Source organism: Notothenia rossii (assembly GCF_949606895.1).
Source record: "Notothenia rossii genome assembly, chromosome: 10".
In the NCBI taxonomy this organism is placed as follows: Eukaryota; Metazoa; Chordata; class Actinopteri; order Perciformes; family Nototheniidae; genus Notothenia; species Notothenia rossii.
In genome coordinates this window covers 9,139,549-9,155,872 of record NC_136908.1, presented here as the reverse complement: position 1 = coordinate 9,155,872, position 16,324 = coordinate 9,139,549, and the positions used below count along the sequence as shown (strand labels likewise).

At 40.7% G+C, this 16,324-nt stretch overlaps 2 protein-coding genes across 2 annotated transcripts in view; both read left to right on the top strand.

Annotated features, from left to right (window-relative positions):
* Positions 1 to 16,324, top strand: part of rims3 (regulating synaptic membrane exocytosis 3) — a 223,713-nt gene that overhangs the window by 167,940 nt on the left and 39,449 nt on the right. The window lies entirely within an intron of this gene.
* On the top strand, positions 1,310 to 5,581 carry nup42 (nucleoporin 42). Its single transcript, XM_079654569.1, has 7 exons — positions 1,310 to 1,635; positions 2,955 to 3,432; positions 3,528 to 3,616; positions 3,702 to 3,778; positions 3,887 to 3,973; positions 4,169 to 4,271; positions 4,741 to 5,581. The coding sequence occupies exons 1-7, from the start codon at positions 1,437 to 1,439 to the stop codon at positions 5,226 to 5,228; spliced, it is 1,521 nt and encodes a 506-aa protein (XP_079510695.1). The 5' UTR covers positions 1,310 to 1,436; the 3' UTR covers positions 5,229 to 5,581.

The following is a 16,324-nucleotide window of genomic DNA, read 5'->3' as shown; positions in this document are numbered from 1 at the left end:
GGATACATCAAACTACTATTGATCCCAAATTGGGGAAATTCAGAATCAGAATACCTGTAGTCGTCCTACAGAGGGGACATGAACAGTTGTTACAGCAAAGAGCCAAATATAGCTTAATATCACTCAATAAGCATGAATAAGAATCAAATAATAAAGATAAAAAAACTAGAAATCAGAAATACAGGCTCATGTTCCTGAGCAGAGACACAGTATATAAATTGCAGAAATACTCAAGTAAAGTCAAGGTACCAACGAGTAAATACTTGGTGTGGCCTGCTATCACACTGAAGTGAAATGAGTCTTTGATCATGGACAGTTTTTTTTTTTAAATAGAGGGACGATAGCTCATATATGAGATGTCAAAGATCTCATGTTTTAAAAAACATTTGACTTCTTTACACCTTAATTCTTCCTTCCGTCTGTCTGTGCCTGTGTACTTTCATGTTCCGAATAACCCAGCTTCCCCCAAATTTATTTTTGGTGTCTATCTACGCCAGGATCCTGTGTCGTGGCTGATCCTCTTGCTGCGGTCCTGAGTCCTGGATCCTCTATCCTGAGTTCTGGATTTGAGTCCTGGACTTCGAGTCGTGGCTGAACCTGTCTCTGCGGTCCTGCCTGACTCTCATCATACTACTTCCCTGATGGCTCTCACAGGATTGTTGACATCCTTGTGTATTTCCAAACATTTGGTCTACCTACGCTGTACAATGTATTATCTTTTCAATTTACACACGGCACCTATTGCACGTCTGTCCGTCCTGGGAGAGGGATCCCTCCTCTGTTGCTCTCACTGAGGTTTCTCCCATGTCCCCTTTAAACTGTGATTTTCCTCTGGAAGTTTTTCCTTGTACGATGTGAGGGTATAAGGACAGAGGGTGTCGTATTGCCATACTGATATTCTGTACAAACTGTGAGGTCCACTGAGACAAATGTAACATTTGTGATATTGTGGGCTATATAAATAAACATTGATTGATTGATTGATTGATTTTCTATTTGGTTTATTTATTTTTTCGAGGAAGAAGAAGCACTCAGACTTTGTACTTAAGAAAAGGTAAGAGAAAGGTCTCCATAACCATGAAGAAACAGCCACCATGTAAATCTTTTACAATATGCTACTTTAAACTAGACATTAATTCACAATAAGACACGAAACATAAATAATACATCCAATAAGAGCCAGGGGTAAAGATAAGCATTAAGGCACAAAAACACTAATACATTATTATAAACGAAATCCAAATAAACCCCACATTTACCAAATGCAACATTGAAGTAATTGAAGGATATCCATCACCGTCCACCTGGGGTCACTAGTGAGCGATGACGTAGAAGTCCTGCGACACAATGCTGTGTGAGATTCCTGAGCCGCACGAAAACACTGCCGAGTGTGGCTGCCGACATTTGGACGCTCAGCGAAAAAGGAGTGTGTGGAAATGACCGTGTGCAACTTCTTCCTCCAGGGACGGTGTCGATACGGGGACAAATGTTGGAATGAGCACCCGGGAGAAGGAGGAGGAGGAGGTGGAGGAGGTGGAGGAGGAGGATACAACAACAACAACAACTACAACAACCGCTCTTCTGCTCAGCAACAGCCCAGAGGAGGAGGAGGAGGAGGAGGAGGAGGAGGAGGAGGTGAACACAAGGAGAACACAAGGAGAACATTTAAAGTTGTTTACATTTCCTGCAGCTGTTTCTTCTATTGAAACCTATCCAGTAAGATACCGGCGAAGTTGACGTAACTACGTAGCAGGCAACATTTACTTTCGTTTCTCCATCATTGACTTCACACTAGGATTGTTTACTTTTATTTGTGTGCCTTTTGAGTAGGCTGTAACATATTCTTACTTAGCTAGTTAATCGATTCAAGCATAAAGGTACTTTTACTGGACTAAAACAAATAGGCAGAGGTCGAAGAAGTACTCAGATCTTGTACTTGAGTAAAAGTAGAAGTACTCAGATCTTGTACTTGAGTAAAAGCAGAAGTACTCTCAGATCTTGTACTTGAGTAAAAGTACTCTTGTACTTGAGTAAAAGTAGAAGTACCAGAGTGTAGGAATACTCTGTTACAGTAAAAGTCCTGCATTCAAAATGTAACTTAAGTAAAAGTAGAAAAGTATTAGCATCAAAATATACTTAAAGTACCAAAAGTAAGCAGTCTTTGTGCAGTTTGGTCCATTTCAGAATAATATATATGATATGTTTGATAATGATAGATCATGAAAGTGTTCTCATAGCTGGTAAAGGTGCAGCTAGTTTGAATGACTTTGTATACTGGAGGGTAGCTTGTGAATTTACTCCAGGTGGAACTAAAGACTGACTTAACACTTGATTATATTTTTACATCATTAATAGAAATCTGTAAAGTAACTAAAGGTATATTAAATAAATGTAGTGGAGTAAAAGTACACGATTTACCTCTGAATTGTGGTGGGGTAGAAGTTCAAAGTAGCAAAAAATTGTACATAAGTACAGTACTTTAGTAGTAGTACTTATTCACTTTACACCACTGTTAATAAGATTAAAAACTAATTAGGAACGCCAATCCTTATGGTGCAATTGAACAGCGCTGCAAACAAACACCTCGTCTGGCAAAATGTAAATAAAGCTTAATCAACGTCTCTGTGAAACCGTTTAAAATTAGTTATAGGTTGGGTATTCGACAGACAGTCAGCCTTCGACAAATTACCATATGACTTACTCAAAGCCAATGTGATTTTTGAAAAAAACTCTACCTGTGCTAACTTGCCCCTATTTGCAAAAGTTATGCTAACAATATATAGTAACGTGTGTTATCTGGCACACTTTCATTAGTTTGTTCAATAGATCAATGTCATGTGACCCAGTGACTCAAAATCCCTGCAGTCATACTAAAGATGGCATTACGTGCAGAAGTGGCCGTAGTGGTGGCGTTTATTTGAATGATTCAACAACTGTGTGCATGTTGGTTTCAGGGTTTGGAAACAGAGTTTGGGTGAATCCCTCCCAGCAAAAAGCAGCCTACATCCAGCCGTCATCTTTCTCCTCTCACGGAACTGAGGAGTGGGGTCGAGGAGGAGCTGGAAGCGGAGGAGCTGACTGGGGAAAGGAAGCAGCAGCAGGAGGTGGAGGAGGAGGAAATGACTGGGGTAGAGGAGGTGGTGGAGGAAATGACTGGGGCAAAGGAGGAGGGGGTGGAGGAAATGACTGGGGCAAAGGAGGAGGGGGTGGAGGAAATGACTGGGGCAAAGGAGGAGGGGGTGGAGGAGGAGGAGGCGGCAATGACTGGGGCCGAGGAGGTGGCGGGAGGAGTGATAACGTGAAGAGCTCCGAGTATAGCTTCTCTGCTCAAAACCGATTTTCAGCGCTTGACACTCCCAGCACCTTCGACAGGGGAGGAAGAGGAGGAGAAAAGCAGGTGCCAGCTGGAGAGGATGATGATGACAAAAAACTGTACGGTCCTTGTTTCTTTTTATTACGTTTTGTGTAATGTGCAATGTGTGAGCATCAGGATTGATTAACTTCATGTCTGTCTCACTGTCACTCAGGGAGATCGTACAGTCGGACATGGATAGTTGGGAGAGCTCGGGCCAGTGGGGCTTCTCATGTTATTCCTACTCCAAGGCGCCTTTATCTGGTCAGTGTAAATCCACATCTAATCACCAATCGTTTTTTCTTTGTAGACACTAGACCTGATAATGTTTGATGTTTCTTGTCTACAGGTTTCACTGATCTTTCTCCAGAAGAGCTCCGACTGGAATATTACTCCACAAGAGAGTCCGGAGATCTTCAGGGATACGTAAGTGCTTATAGTCTTTCCTTATATTTGTCTTTAGGCTCTTAAGTATTCTTTGCAGTAAAGATAATGGGTGTTCTTTTAATGTAAATGTTTTTATCTGGGGTTTAGGTTAACGGTATCACTCAGTTGCTCAACCAGTGGAGAAGCAGAGTCCAGGAACTGAAGGTTATGAATCCAGCCACCCGCGCTGCTTTGGTGAGACACACACACACACACACACACACACACACACACACACACACACACACACACACACACACACACACACACACACACACACACACACACACACACACACACACACACACACACTCTTGCTGTAACAATGAGTATTCAATTCAATTTGTATGTTTATGAAATACATTTTCAAATAACTTCCATTCCTTGCAGCTTGCAGAGATAAACAACCCAGCACCTCAGGCACCTTCAGGTGGCTTTGGTTTAGCAACATTGGCTGGATTTGGATCGTCTACATCCAGCGTGGAAACCAAAGGTTAGTTATAAGTATTGTTTTTTTGTAAAGGCAGAGAGTCAGCAAAGTCATTCCTTTATATGATCAAAGGAAACCAGCGCCAATAAATATCCTGGCAAATAACTCCAAATCCTGTATTTGAAAGGTTGTGTGTTCTCAATCACAATCATTTGTAATTAATCCTGTGGCAATTTATTTCTCAGGAATAAAAAAAATGCAGTGTCATTTTTTCCTCCAATGTCGTACAGCCTTACTGTAGATTCAAGGCTTTGATCGTCATGTGTGCTTAGATACAGTGTAGTTATGTCGATGAAAATCTTAGGTCACAGGCTCCTTCAAAAGGGCAACAAAATAAAACAGATAAAATGGTGCAAGTAAATACAATAGAAGTAGTGTAGAGTCATATCTACCTGACAGTGGTTCCCCTCATCTCGTGTGAAAGCAGAGTCCATTGCTTCTTTGTTCATTCTAAATCTTTCTGACCATGTAGGCTTCGGGGCTCCAGCAGCGGCTGACTCCTTCAGCTTTGCTGCTCCGAGTGGAGGGTTTGGACCTTCGGCTGCACTGCCCTCCTCCACAGGGTTTGGCAGTGCCTTAGCAGCTCCTACACAACCTCCCTCTGGATTTGGAGCCGCTTCTCCATCTACTTTCTCCTTTGCTGCTCCGACCACCGATAAGCCAGCAGCAACTTCAGGATTCGGCTCTGCCTCTGAGTTCACTTTCTCCTCGACGTCAAACACTGGAGCAGGATTTGGGGGCTGTTTTGGTGCTGCGGCACCTACGGCGGCAAGCGGAGGGTTTGGGGCGACTGCTGTTCCCCCGGCAGCAGGAGCCGGGCCTGCGGGTGGAGCTTCAGACAGTCTGTTTTCACATGTGAGCATTATGACTGCAGAGGAACTGAATCAGTTTAAGGCTAAGAGGTTTACTCTCGGCCAGATTCCTTTAAAGCCTCCCCCTGCTGACATGCTGGTGGTGTGATGGAAGGGACTTTTGAAATAAAAAGATAATTTATAGGAACATAAGATCTGTGCTTTTAATTAAACTGAAGTCATATTAGTAATATTTATGATATGGCTAGTGTTTATGCAAAGCTTGATGTTCAGCTGTATAGTACACAGTACATTTTTAGATGGCCTTTTGTCATATAAAGTGATGTTTGTAATTGATTGAATGTTTTTTCTAAGGATTTTTCTGAACTGGTTTTCTAAGTTGGACCTTTTCCCATTTGGTGAAATACTGGCAGTGAACCATCAGTTGATGATTAAAGTTTCTAAAGGTTTGTTTGCATGACCATGTGATAACCTATATTACAACCAAAAACATTCCTTGAACCTATGTTGAGCACTTTTATCCGCACAACGATCCTAGAAAAAGGTATTTCACTGAATGATTGGTTATAGAATATCCTCATTGATATTCTGCAATCTTTCATCATATACATAGAAGTTGTAATTACACAACTCAACCAGGAGAGGGTGACAGAATACAAGCTTTAAAATGCATTAGCCTTTCCCAGCGCCATATAGATAGATAGATAGATTCTCTTTATATGGCGCTGGCCTTTCCCATCTTTAGTTAAGTATCAACAGACACTAGACAAGTGTAAAATGGCTGTTTACTTGGAGCCAACTTTAAGAGAAAAGACAGGTTGTTGGCTTAGAAAAACCTATGTTTAAGTTGTCATTTGAATTGTAAATAATGTTGTCCAAAAACAATCCATCAACACCAACTTACTTACATCCACTAAAAGAGAGGCAAGTGTGGTAGTGCACAGATGACAGTGAGTGAGTGAGCCATTCAACACGTTTTCATTAGGTGCTGAACATCCGATGGGACCACAAGTAGAGGAATACAGCGACAAAGAGACAGCTATAAGCTCTTCTGCTGCCATAAAGCCGTACGACTCTGCTGACTGCAGCATATTTTCCGCTGACAGTGAGTTTGTTATATTGGCGAGAGGTGAAGCTGAGCTGGAAGTGCCTACTGTGTGTCAGTTCGTGTGTGTGAAATCATCCTAAGTCAATATCTCATGGTTGGGTTCAAAGCATTTAGCATATAGTTATAGGAATTTGTTCTCCCTGCTTCTCTTTCTCCTCCCAATCCCCCGCCAGAAAGCAGATAATACATAAATAATTCAACGGATTAATGAACGATTGAAAAGGCTCTGTTCAGTGAAAATTGCCATCCAATGACTCTTAAATACATATAATGGAGAAATATGGGCATCTGTGGCTACTTGTTTCTCTGGCAGCAAAGATTTAATCAGTTACTGCTGCGGCATCCCATTAGCATCCTGCCTGTGTTTATGTAATGTATGCATGAGCTGCACAGAGCGGATCAAAGCAACATTATGTACACACATAATATTTTATCACCTTGGAGAACATTACGACCTGTATATAGTTATGGTGTAACTAAAGAAATGATTAATTCTACTCATTTCACATTATGTGATTAATAGCAATGAATATAATCTATGAATGCAGTAATGTTTTGCCTACTTCCCCTCCTGGGGATTTTGAGAGACAACATCTAAATTGGTTATGAACACACACATATACACACCTGTCATGACCTGTACACACTGCCCTCCTTCTCCTCCTTTAATCCCCAACCTGCCCCATCCTCCTGTCAAATGATAGTTTACACAAACCCGGTCACATGACCACGGTTGTGTGCTGTAATTCAATTGACCGTGACCTGACTCCAGCTACAGGCATAAAGTACACTGCATATGGTGCTCCAATATAGTTAACACAGTTTTCCATTGGGGCAACAGGAATGTTTGTCTTGTTCATTCCCTGTTTAAACCATACACTGCAGCCGTGTATGTATGTCGGCACTATATGGATCAATCTTTTCAATTATTACTTCTGCCTGCAGCTATGAATATTTCTTCTCCTTTAGGTTTGCTAGATCTTTTATGACATGCAGCACCTAAATGCAGTGTTTATCAGCTTTATGACACAGTTGTTGTCACTATATCAGCTTATGAAAGCAACAGATGCTTCTACCACCTTTTGAATCCACTCTCTTTACAGAATACCAATGAGCTGATTTGGATTCAGTGTTGGTTTTAATGTGTGATGGGGGCTGATTCCAGTCGACCCTCCTTGCTGTTGCAGCAGAGAACATGAATTGATTGTGTTGTGTCACAGTGGTTCACCTATGGGAAACAGGGAATTGATCCAAGGCCTTTGATTTATGCCTATTTAAGAGGCTTGGCGGCAAATACCTCCCTACCAAGGTTTCTGTGCTGCAGATTGTAATGGGTTTATATTATGATTAGGGCACCAAGTTCTTCTACACACTGTTAGTAATAATATACTGTAGTGAGTAAATACTGTCAGTGCACAAGTATATGTGCTATATTGAGACCAGAGTCACAATCAATTGAACTGTAGTGGCACTAAAAGGCTAAGCATGCACTGCGAGCTGCCTTTGTTCTAAACTGCAAAATACTTTTACTTCCATATTTTCAATTCTGCAGCGAGTTAAAAATAGCACTACTGTCAACAACTATTAATCCTAACTGAATCCGTGAAATCGATGGTATCAGATTCTCAATCTCTCAAACAACTATGTATACAGAAGTAGTCCTTCAGGTATTGGATGAAAGAAAAAGCACATTCTTTTTTGCAGGGGAAACAAGTTGTGAACACAAAATTTACAGAACAAGGAATTGTCATTCATTTGATGTCATGTTACTGGCAACATGGCAAATGTAAGTAACTCTATTTTAGCTATATGTTGCCAACTGTATCTGTCTGCTTTTTGGTGCACAGCAGACCTGTGGAAAACAGCTTGAGCAATGACAGTGACCGGAAACAGTACAGTTTTGTAAGTCTATATTACAGCTGCATATATTAAGTTAATTTAGCTTTACCTGTAATACATGTATACATTCTTTAACCCGTGGACAACGGCTGGTTAGCTGTTTATCTTTGCTTTCAGTATGTATGCTTAAACAAGCTAGCCCTCTGCTAACTAGCTTTTGCTTCACATTAACCGTTAGCGAAAGTTAGCTGAACTAGCTAGCTCTTGGCAAGGCGTATACAATATTTCCCTAAAAGTCAACAATGATTTTTAAACATAGTTTTGACTTACACAGCTGCGTCTTTAGGCCCATTTACAGAGGTGGAAGAAGTATTCAGATGCTTTACTTGAGTAAAAGTACCAATACATCATTGTAAAAGTCCTTCTTGCAAAAGCATAAAAGTATTACCAGCAAGATGTAGGCTACTTAAAGTACACAAAGTTATTATTATTATATATAATTATTTTGCAGAAAAATTATATTGATATGTGACATTTCTAGATAACATCGCTGATCAAGTAGCATTTTACTGAAACAAGGTTCTGAAAAAAAGTGAATGTTTTAGAGATGCATTTTGTTAAAAGTAGCTTAAGCTGTTAATTAAATGTAGTGGAGTAACATCAGAATATTTCCCTTTTAAATATAGTGGAGTATAAAGTAGCATTACATGGAAATACAAGTAAAGTACAAGTCCCTGAGTAAATGTAGTTACTTTCAACCTCTGCATATGTACAGTTAGATGTGTGTTTAACCAAGCTTCCGCACATGATGATTAACCGTTTGGTTTGTTGCGTAACTACCTGCAGCTATGATTACGCAGGCATTCATTGCAATCCACCTGCTGGTTTTATCCATGTTACATGAACCCTCTTCTCTTTCTCTACACAGAAACAGGTTGTATTCACGTTTCCACAAGCCACACGTGGTCGCTGTTTGCCATTACCAGAGCCAATTTCCCCTCTCCTCTCCTCCCTCTCCAAAGCGTCTCTCACCGCGCCTTCGATACCGTGTGATCAGCAGCAGCAGCACTGAAAGTGGAGGAACCGTCCATCAAACAGCCGACCAGCACAGCCAAAATACAACCCAAACGATGACCTTCCTACAGATACGACAAAAGCAAACAATTATTTGACATCTTCCGACCGCACACCTTGCCTCCGCCGCTCCTTGCTGTAAGCGGTAAGTGCTCTGATTCAGGTTTAATTGCAGTAATATGTCAGTGCTCTTTTGCACAGGGCAGTGAAAGGACCACTGTAGTCTGAATATTGCACACAATTAATAGCAGATTGTCAGTGATAGGAGAAGCATGGCTCAAACTGGGTGCAGTAATGTGAATTCGTCTGTATTGCTAATACACATATGCCTGTTGTAGAGGCAACAGATTAGATGATAAGAGTCATTTGGGAAGTCTTGGTTTCCTTTTACACTCATCTTTTTAGCTTTAGAAGACTCAATGCACAGGTTGCAGTTTCATGCATTTTTCCTACTATTTTTAACTGTTTAAAGAGATTGATAAAGTCATACAAGATTATATAGATAATGCAGATTAAGCCTATCAATAAGGGATTTTATTCTGACCTAAATACTCAATTATTTTTATTTTACATTTTATAAGCAGGAAAGGCCTAAAGATGTTTAGATATTTAAATAGGCTCAACTGGGAATTTTAATAAAGTCACTGAAGTACATTTTTTGTCTGTTGATTCAGGTATAGGGACAAAGTTCAGCGTGTCTGTGGCCACTGTGTGCTGGTGACCTGTATTATGGTTGTTTGGGATCAAAAGCATAAAGTCACCTACGCACCGCTCACCTTTTTGGATGCGTTTGTGTGTGAGTGCATGTGAGCGAAGGTGATGGTAAAAGTAGGGGGAAGGGAGTGTGGGGCAAAAAACAAGCATATTTTACGAGAGTGGTACTTTGCCAGCTCTAGGGTCAGGCCAAGTGCATGCTGAGGTGTGAGATTATATCACAAACACAACAATGTCCAGATCTCAAGCTGTGCTCCCCACCTGTGTGTGGAGGCACAAACATGTGATGGGGCTCGAGATTCAAGTGTCTTTCTCTCAGAAAAACAGTCTGGAGCTGTTTAATGTTTCTGGAGTGTTATTCATAGTATCTTTCGGCATCTCTTGGTTTCATTCAATCTGGATACTCAAAGCAACATTGATTCCTGATTCAGTACAAAGGGTGCAGAGTAAAGTCACACTTTACTTATGCTAAACACTCTTTCATTTGGGATGATTTTTCAGTAAGTGTAAGAATAACAAGTTACGGTTTTTCGAAAAATGCAATTGCTGCTTTTTACATAAATACAATTTGTAAAATAAGGCCAACTGACTTATTTATTTCTCAAAAAGTGTACACAAAATAACACTGCACAACTTCAAATGTATGTGTTTCTGTTCATCAGTAGCAATCTCTAGCTTATGTTGTTTTTATTTATTTGTTAAAAAACCTTTGTGAAGCGATCCATAACCTAAAAAGGTCGATTCCTATATGAAAACATTTCCCCCACCTGTTAGGGACAAAGTGAGAAGGATAAAGTGAGTCCATCAAGTTGCACAGAAGAAGTGCGCCATCCTTGGCCCGTCTTGAGGAGAAAGAGAATAATTATCCATGTGCTTTAATCTTGAAATCCTTGCTTAAGTCAAACTTGATCCTCTGAATTATCAATGGAGACAGTGAAAGCTGGAGAGAGACTCAACCTCGTTCTGTTGAAAACCATGTTTCTTTATCTCAATTTAAGAATTACTCAAACATTTGAAAACAGAGGCCATATATTACACAGTCTGTACTCTTTACTAGTGAAACAAAATCTGTCATCCCATTTGACATATTTAAAAAGCGCCATCACATGGCTCTTTGTGTCGCAGTTTAGTCCTTGTTTTAGATGGGTGTGGGGCTACCAAGCAGATATGAGATGTGCAGCTTACAAGTTCAGAGGACAGACAAAACCTGGTCCTTTTGAAATATTCACCACCAGGGTGAAATATATGTGTGTGTGTGTTTGAGTCAGATTGTAGCAGATAAGCAAGCCACTCAAAGGGCCTGCCTGAACTATATCTCCTTCCATCAAAGAGTCTCTGCACACACACACACACACACACACACACACACACACACACACACACACACACACACACACACACACACACACACACACACACACACACACACACACACACACACACACACACACACACACACACACACACACACACACACACACACACACACACACACACACACACACACACACACACACACACACACACACACACTTTTCACACACGCGAGACCAGTGCTGCACTCACAAACACTCACACCGCTCTGATCATACTTAAGATCTGTAGCTGGCAGCTGCTGGCCCTGCTCTTCTTTGAAATGATAATACAATGAAAACAACTAAGGTGAAGGGCTGACAGCCATAGTAATAAGCAGGCTTGTGTGTGTGAGTCTAGGTGCATCTTTTTATATGTGCGTGTGTTGCTGTTGCGACCATATGTGGCTGTGTACACTTGTAGACAGCCATCTGCAAAGCACAATTCCCTTCTGGACTGGTACCATGAAGGAGAGAAGCGGGGATTGTTAGACAATGAGTGCTTGGTTGGTATGCTTCTATTTCTTCTTCTTTAGTTTTTTATGAGATTATTTTTGCCCACTCGGATTTAACCGATGTTTTTAAAGTTTGTCTTTATAAATACAGCCTGGAGATTAATCCACTTGAATTCCATTGTACAAATCACCAAGCTATTTCTGACTTTACAACAGCAGTCCTCAGAAAATCAATTCCCCTCAACACCTGATACGTGTTGCTCCTGCAGCAGAAAAGGTGACCTTCATCAGATGCGCCAGTTACTCTCTTGTTAACCAAAATCTTGTCTGATACAAAAGTCTGCTTTGCTTTCTCCTAAAATAAATTCTAGAAAAATAAAAATTATATGTTAATAATTACAAGAATCGTCACAATCCATCCATCCATCTTCTCCCGCTTATCCGTGGTCGGGTCGCGGGGGTAGCAGTTCCAGCAGAGAGCCCCAATCGTTCCTTTCCCCTCATCAACCAGCTCTGACTGGGGGATCCCAAGGCGCTCCCAGGCCAGCGAAGATATATAATCCCTCCACCTGGTCCTAGGTCTAGCCCTTGGTTTCCTCCCAGCTGGACGTGCCTGGAACACCTCCCTAGGGAGGCGCCCAGGTGGCATCCTAACTAGGTGCCCGAACCACCTCAACTGGCTCCTTTCGACGCGAAGGAGGAGCGGTTCAACTCCGAGTCCCTCCTGGATGACCGAACTTCTCACCTTATCCCTAAGGGAGACGCCAGCCACCCTGCGGAGAAAACCCATCTCGGCCGTTTGTATCCGCGATCTCGTTCTTTCGGTCATGACCCATCCTTCATGACCATAGGTGAGGGTAGGAGGGTCCTACCCTCATGGTCACAATCTCTAAAGTAAATTCTCAATTTGTTTAAATTGTTTTTCTCAAAATAGACTTAATTTCAATAAGAATTTAAAGTGAAGACTTACTGAAGGAAATTTGACTTACTAATCAATAATAAGTAATTGTAATTCATTATTTAGCGGTATCTGCGTTGAAAATGTACAATATGGCTGCAACAATATTTTTCTTTACTAATTATTTGCTGATTATTTTCTCAACTTATTGTTTGGTTTGGCCACGGACAGAAAGTGAAACATTTCCATCCAAGATCTCAAAGTGGAAAAAATATGGTGTCTCGAAAGGTATTTTTTGTCAGTAAAAAAGCAAACGTTTACCAAGATTTGAAATGGAGAAAAACTGGAAATATATACATATTTGCATCATCAATTATCAAAATGGCGATTATTGTTCTGTCCATGAACTACTCGATTATACAACCAATCATTGCAGCTCTAATTTTACAATAAAGAATTAAAAAAAAGCTTCATTACACAGACTAGCTAATATGCTACTGTACCAAAAGACCAAGTTTTACAGATCAACCGAACACTCAAACACGTAAGAAACTCCAAAAAACAGGTCATATATAAAAAGAAGATGGTAGATATATGCATTAAAAGCCTATGATATCATTTTTGAAAACACAAGCGAGGGGAGAGATAAATGTACAGCTCTTATCTCGTCCTCCATTAGGATCTATACGTGCTTCAGAGCGTTCTTTGGTTGACCCCTGCTGGCTCCCGACAGGCTTGTTTTACCTCAGCACATGCTCTCTAAGCCAAGACTTGGGGAGTGGGGTTGGATTATGTACATTTCCCACTCCCGGTCGTCTACAAGCCTCCCAGGTGGGACGGAGAGATGGAGCAGGGTGGTTGAGGGGCAGTGAGAGAGATGTCACTGACCACATTAGTCACCAGAGAAAGCAGGCCATGAGTCAGGAAAGCTCCCAATCTCATCCATCACGCCCCTCTTAACCCACTTTCCTTCCAGTCCAGCCACTCTCCATCCCCCTTGCTGCTGACGGAGTAACTTTCCCCTTTGATGAAAAGGAGCAGAGGGCACAAAGGGAATGCTTCAGTGCCGGACGGGTGGCAGGAAGAGATGAGAGCCAGGAGAGATTAAATGGCCACCTTTTGGAGTGCAGCAAGGGACACGGCTAGGATATGGACTTTTGTTTACCCAAACGAGATATATTAGAAAAAAATATGAGTTTGTTTCATTCTAAAACCACCAGACTAAGACTAAGGGACAGTTTCATCCCACAGGCCATAAGACTGTTGAACACCTGAACTTTTGAAAGAACATACATAACAATCATCTGTTTGCAACTCACATACATTATATCAATATTCCAGTTACTGTGTATAGTCTATCCTGCACACTTTCTATCACATTCTGTTTCTATTATTTATTCAATTTTCATTTTATTTACTTGTTTTATTGTGTTGCGCTGTTGGAGGAGCCTGTGACCTAAGATTTTCATTGTCATAACTACACTGTAGCTATGTACACATGACAATAAAAGACTTGAGACTTGAAACTGAGAGGTCGCACTTCTCTTAAAGGCTGCGGGCAAAAACATTGTATTGCTGGCTCAGCTTTGGGGGGATTAGCGTGGCGAGGCGAGGAGGTCCTGGGATGAGTGATTGAACTTTAAAATGATACTCCACAGTGGAGTGATTTATCCATGTGGCTGAGTGCCAAAAGATGTTGTGGTAGTTGCTGTTGTTGGCTTCCCAGATCTCTGAAGTTACTTAAGTGAGTGTAACAGCATTATATATTCAGTTTCTAAACACATGATTGTTTTAATTACCATATGTTAGCATGTTAACCACCACACATGTGTTTATATTAGCATAATAGTTTGGAAACTGCACATGTCTAATGTTTTAATCAACAAAAGTGAGTTTTATGTATCCATTAAACTTTTTGAAAGAAAAATATGTTGATCTACTTGTAAATAAATAACTAATTGAATAGGATAACACAAAATAAATGACACAATTAAAATGTTAGCTGTGCTTTGTATTTTAATCATTGCTGAATTATGCAAGTACACCAATAATAGTTATTGTTTTCAAATGTCACATGTTCTTAAAATCTTTTGTTTGAATGACAAATGGTCGTTAACTGTTATTTACCTTCAGATAAGAAGACATTACAGCTTATCCATCTGATTGTTTACTGCAATCAATGTGTGCTGCAAGATTTAATTAAGCATATCAACATCAGCCTTACATTTGAATCCCCCCCCAGACACACTCATCTGACCGTTGAATTGCAGCTATAAAAGAGAAAACGTAAACCTTTGCTCTCCTGCCGCGGCTGATTCACCATGATCCAAGCAATTTGTGTGAAAACATGGTATGACGGATCGAATTTATGTCTGCTGTCACAAGGTGATGTAGAGAGAGAGACTCAATGATTCACCTCATTAAAGACTTTATTGGACAAAACATTTGATTGGGCCAATGGGAGAGGCAAAGCTGCTTATGAGTTCCTTCTCTATTCATTTCACGGCTCTTATCATCCAGTTCAGATTTGTGAGTGTGTGCACCATGCGTACTATTGCTCAGCTAAGTGTGAAATGGGAAATTTGTGAATATGTTATAGCGATCTCCCAGGTCAGTTTTTTCCTGCTACACTGCACTCGCTCAGCCAATAATATACAAAATCAATATGTGTCAGAGCAGAGTGTTACAGAACACTTGGATGTCTTTCCAATCCGTCCGCCAAGACCTGGGTGTTAACAGCCCTGTCTCTTTTCTTCCTCTGTGTGTGTGTGTGTGTGTGTGTGTGTGTGTGTGTGTGTGTGTGTGTGTGTGTGTGTGTGTGTGTGTGTGTGTGTGTGTGTGTGTGTGTGTGTGTGTGTGTGTGTGTGTGTGTGTGTGTGTGTGTGTGTGTGTGTGTGTGTGTGTGTGTGTGTGTGTGTGTGTGTGTGTGTGTGTGTGTGTGTGTGTGTGTGTGCTGCTGCCCATTAGCCATATGGTGTTCTGTTTTCTCTGCCTTAAGAGACACCTTCTGATCAGACAGATCCATCAGCCCCAAACACAACTCTATGGCAGCAGGTGCGGGGTTACACACACACACACACTTTATACTCTCTATCATTACCTGGGAAATTGCCATGGTAACCTCAACAGGAAGTGCATTACACTTACTGCCTGTTCTTGTGCACTGCCGGGGTGCTTGTTAATCATGACTTTATTCTTATTTTAAGATATATTTGACTATTGCACTCGATGTGAGGTGCACGTACACGACATGTGACGGATAGCAAAGGTTAAAGAAGATCTGTTTAATGAATTTTGCAGAAACATAGAAGTACAATTCCCATAACCAATTATATGTGTTAATTGGCCATGTTCTCACAGCCTTTCTTCTGCACAGAGAAAGCTGAGATTTGAGTTTTTACATAGTCATTCTTCTAAATTGGAACAGTATTTAATCTATTGTATTACATAGCTCAGATTTTTATACCAATTACCTGGGAGACATATAGGAAGCCAACTTGGCCGGTAAATATAAGGTCCTTATTTTAACAAAAAATATGAATAGGGTTAAAAAAAGAACAGCTCATATTAAATTAAGAGTTACATACTGGATCTTTTCATTGGTTGACAGTCAGAAAGGACATGGTAACTAAATAAGACTAGACGGATGTAACCTAAGATATAATAAGATGCTGAAAATGTTCAATCGTCAAATGTCAAAATGGTAACAAATGACCAGTGTTTTGCTGATGGATATTTGGTTTTCTTATGTTGATTTGGCTTTAATTACCCAGATTAATTGCCCAGTTCACTCTTTACTGTCTT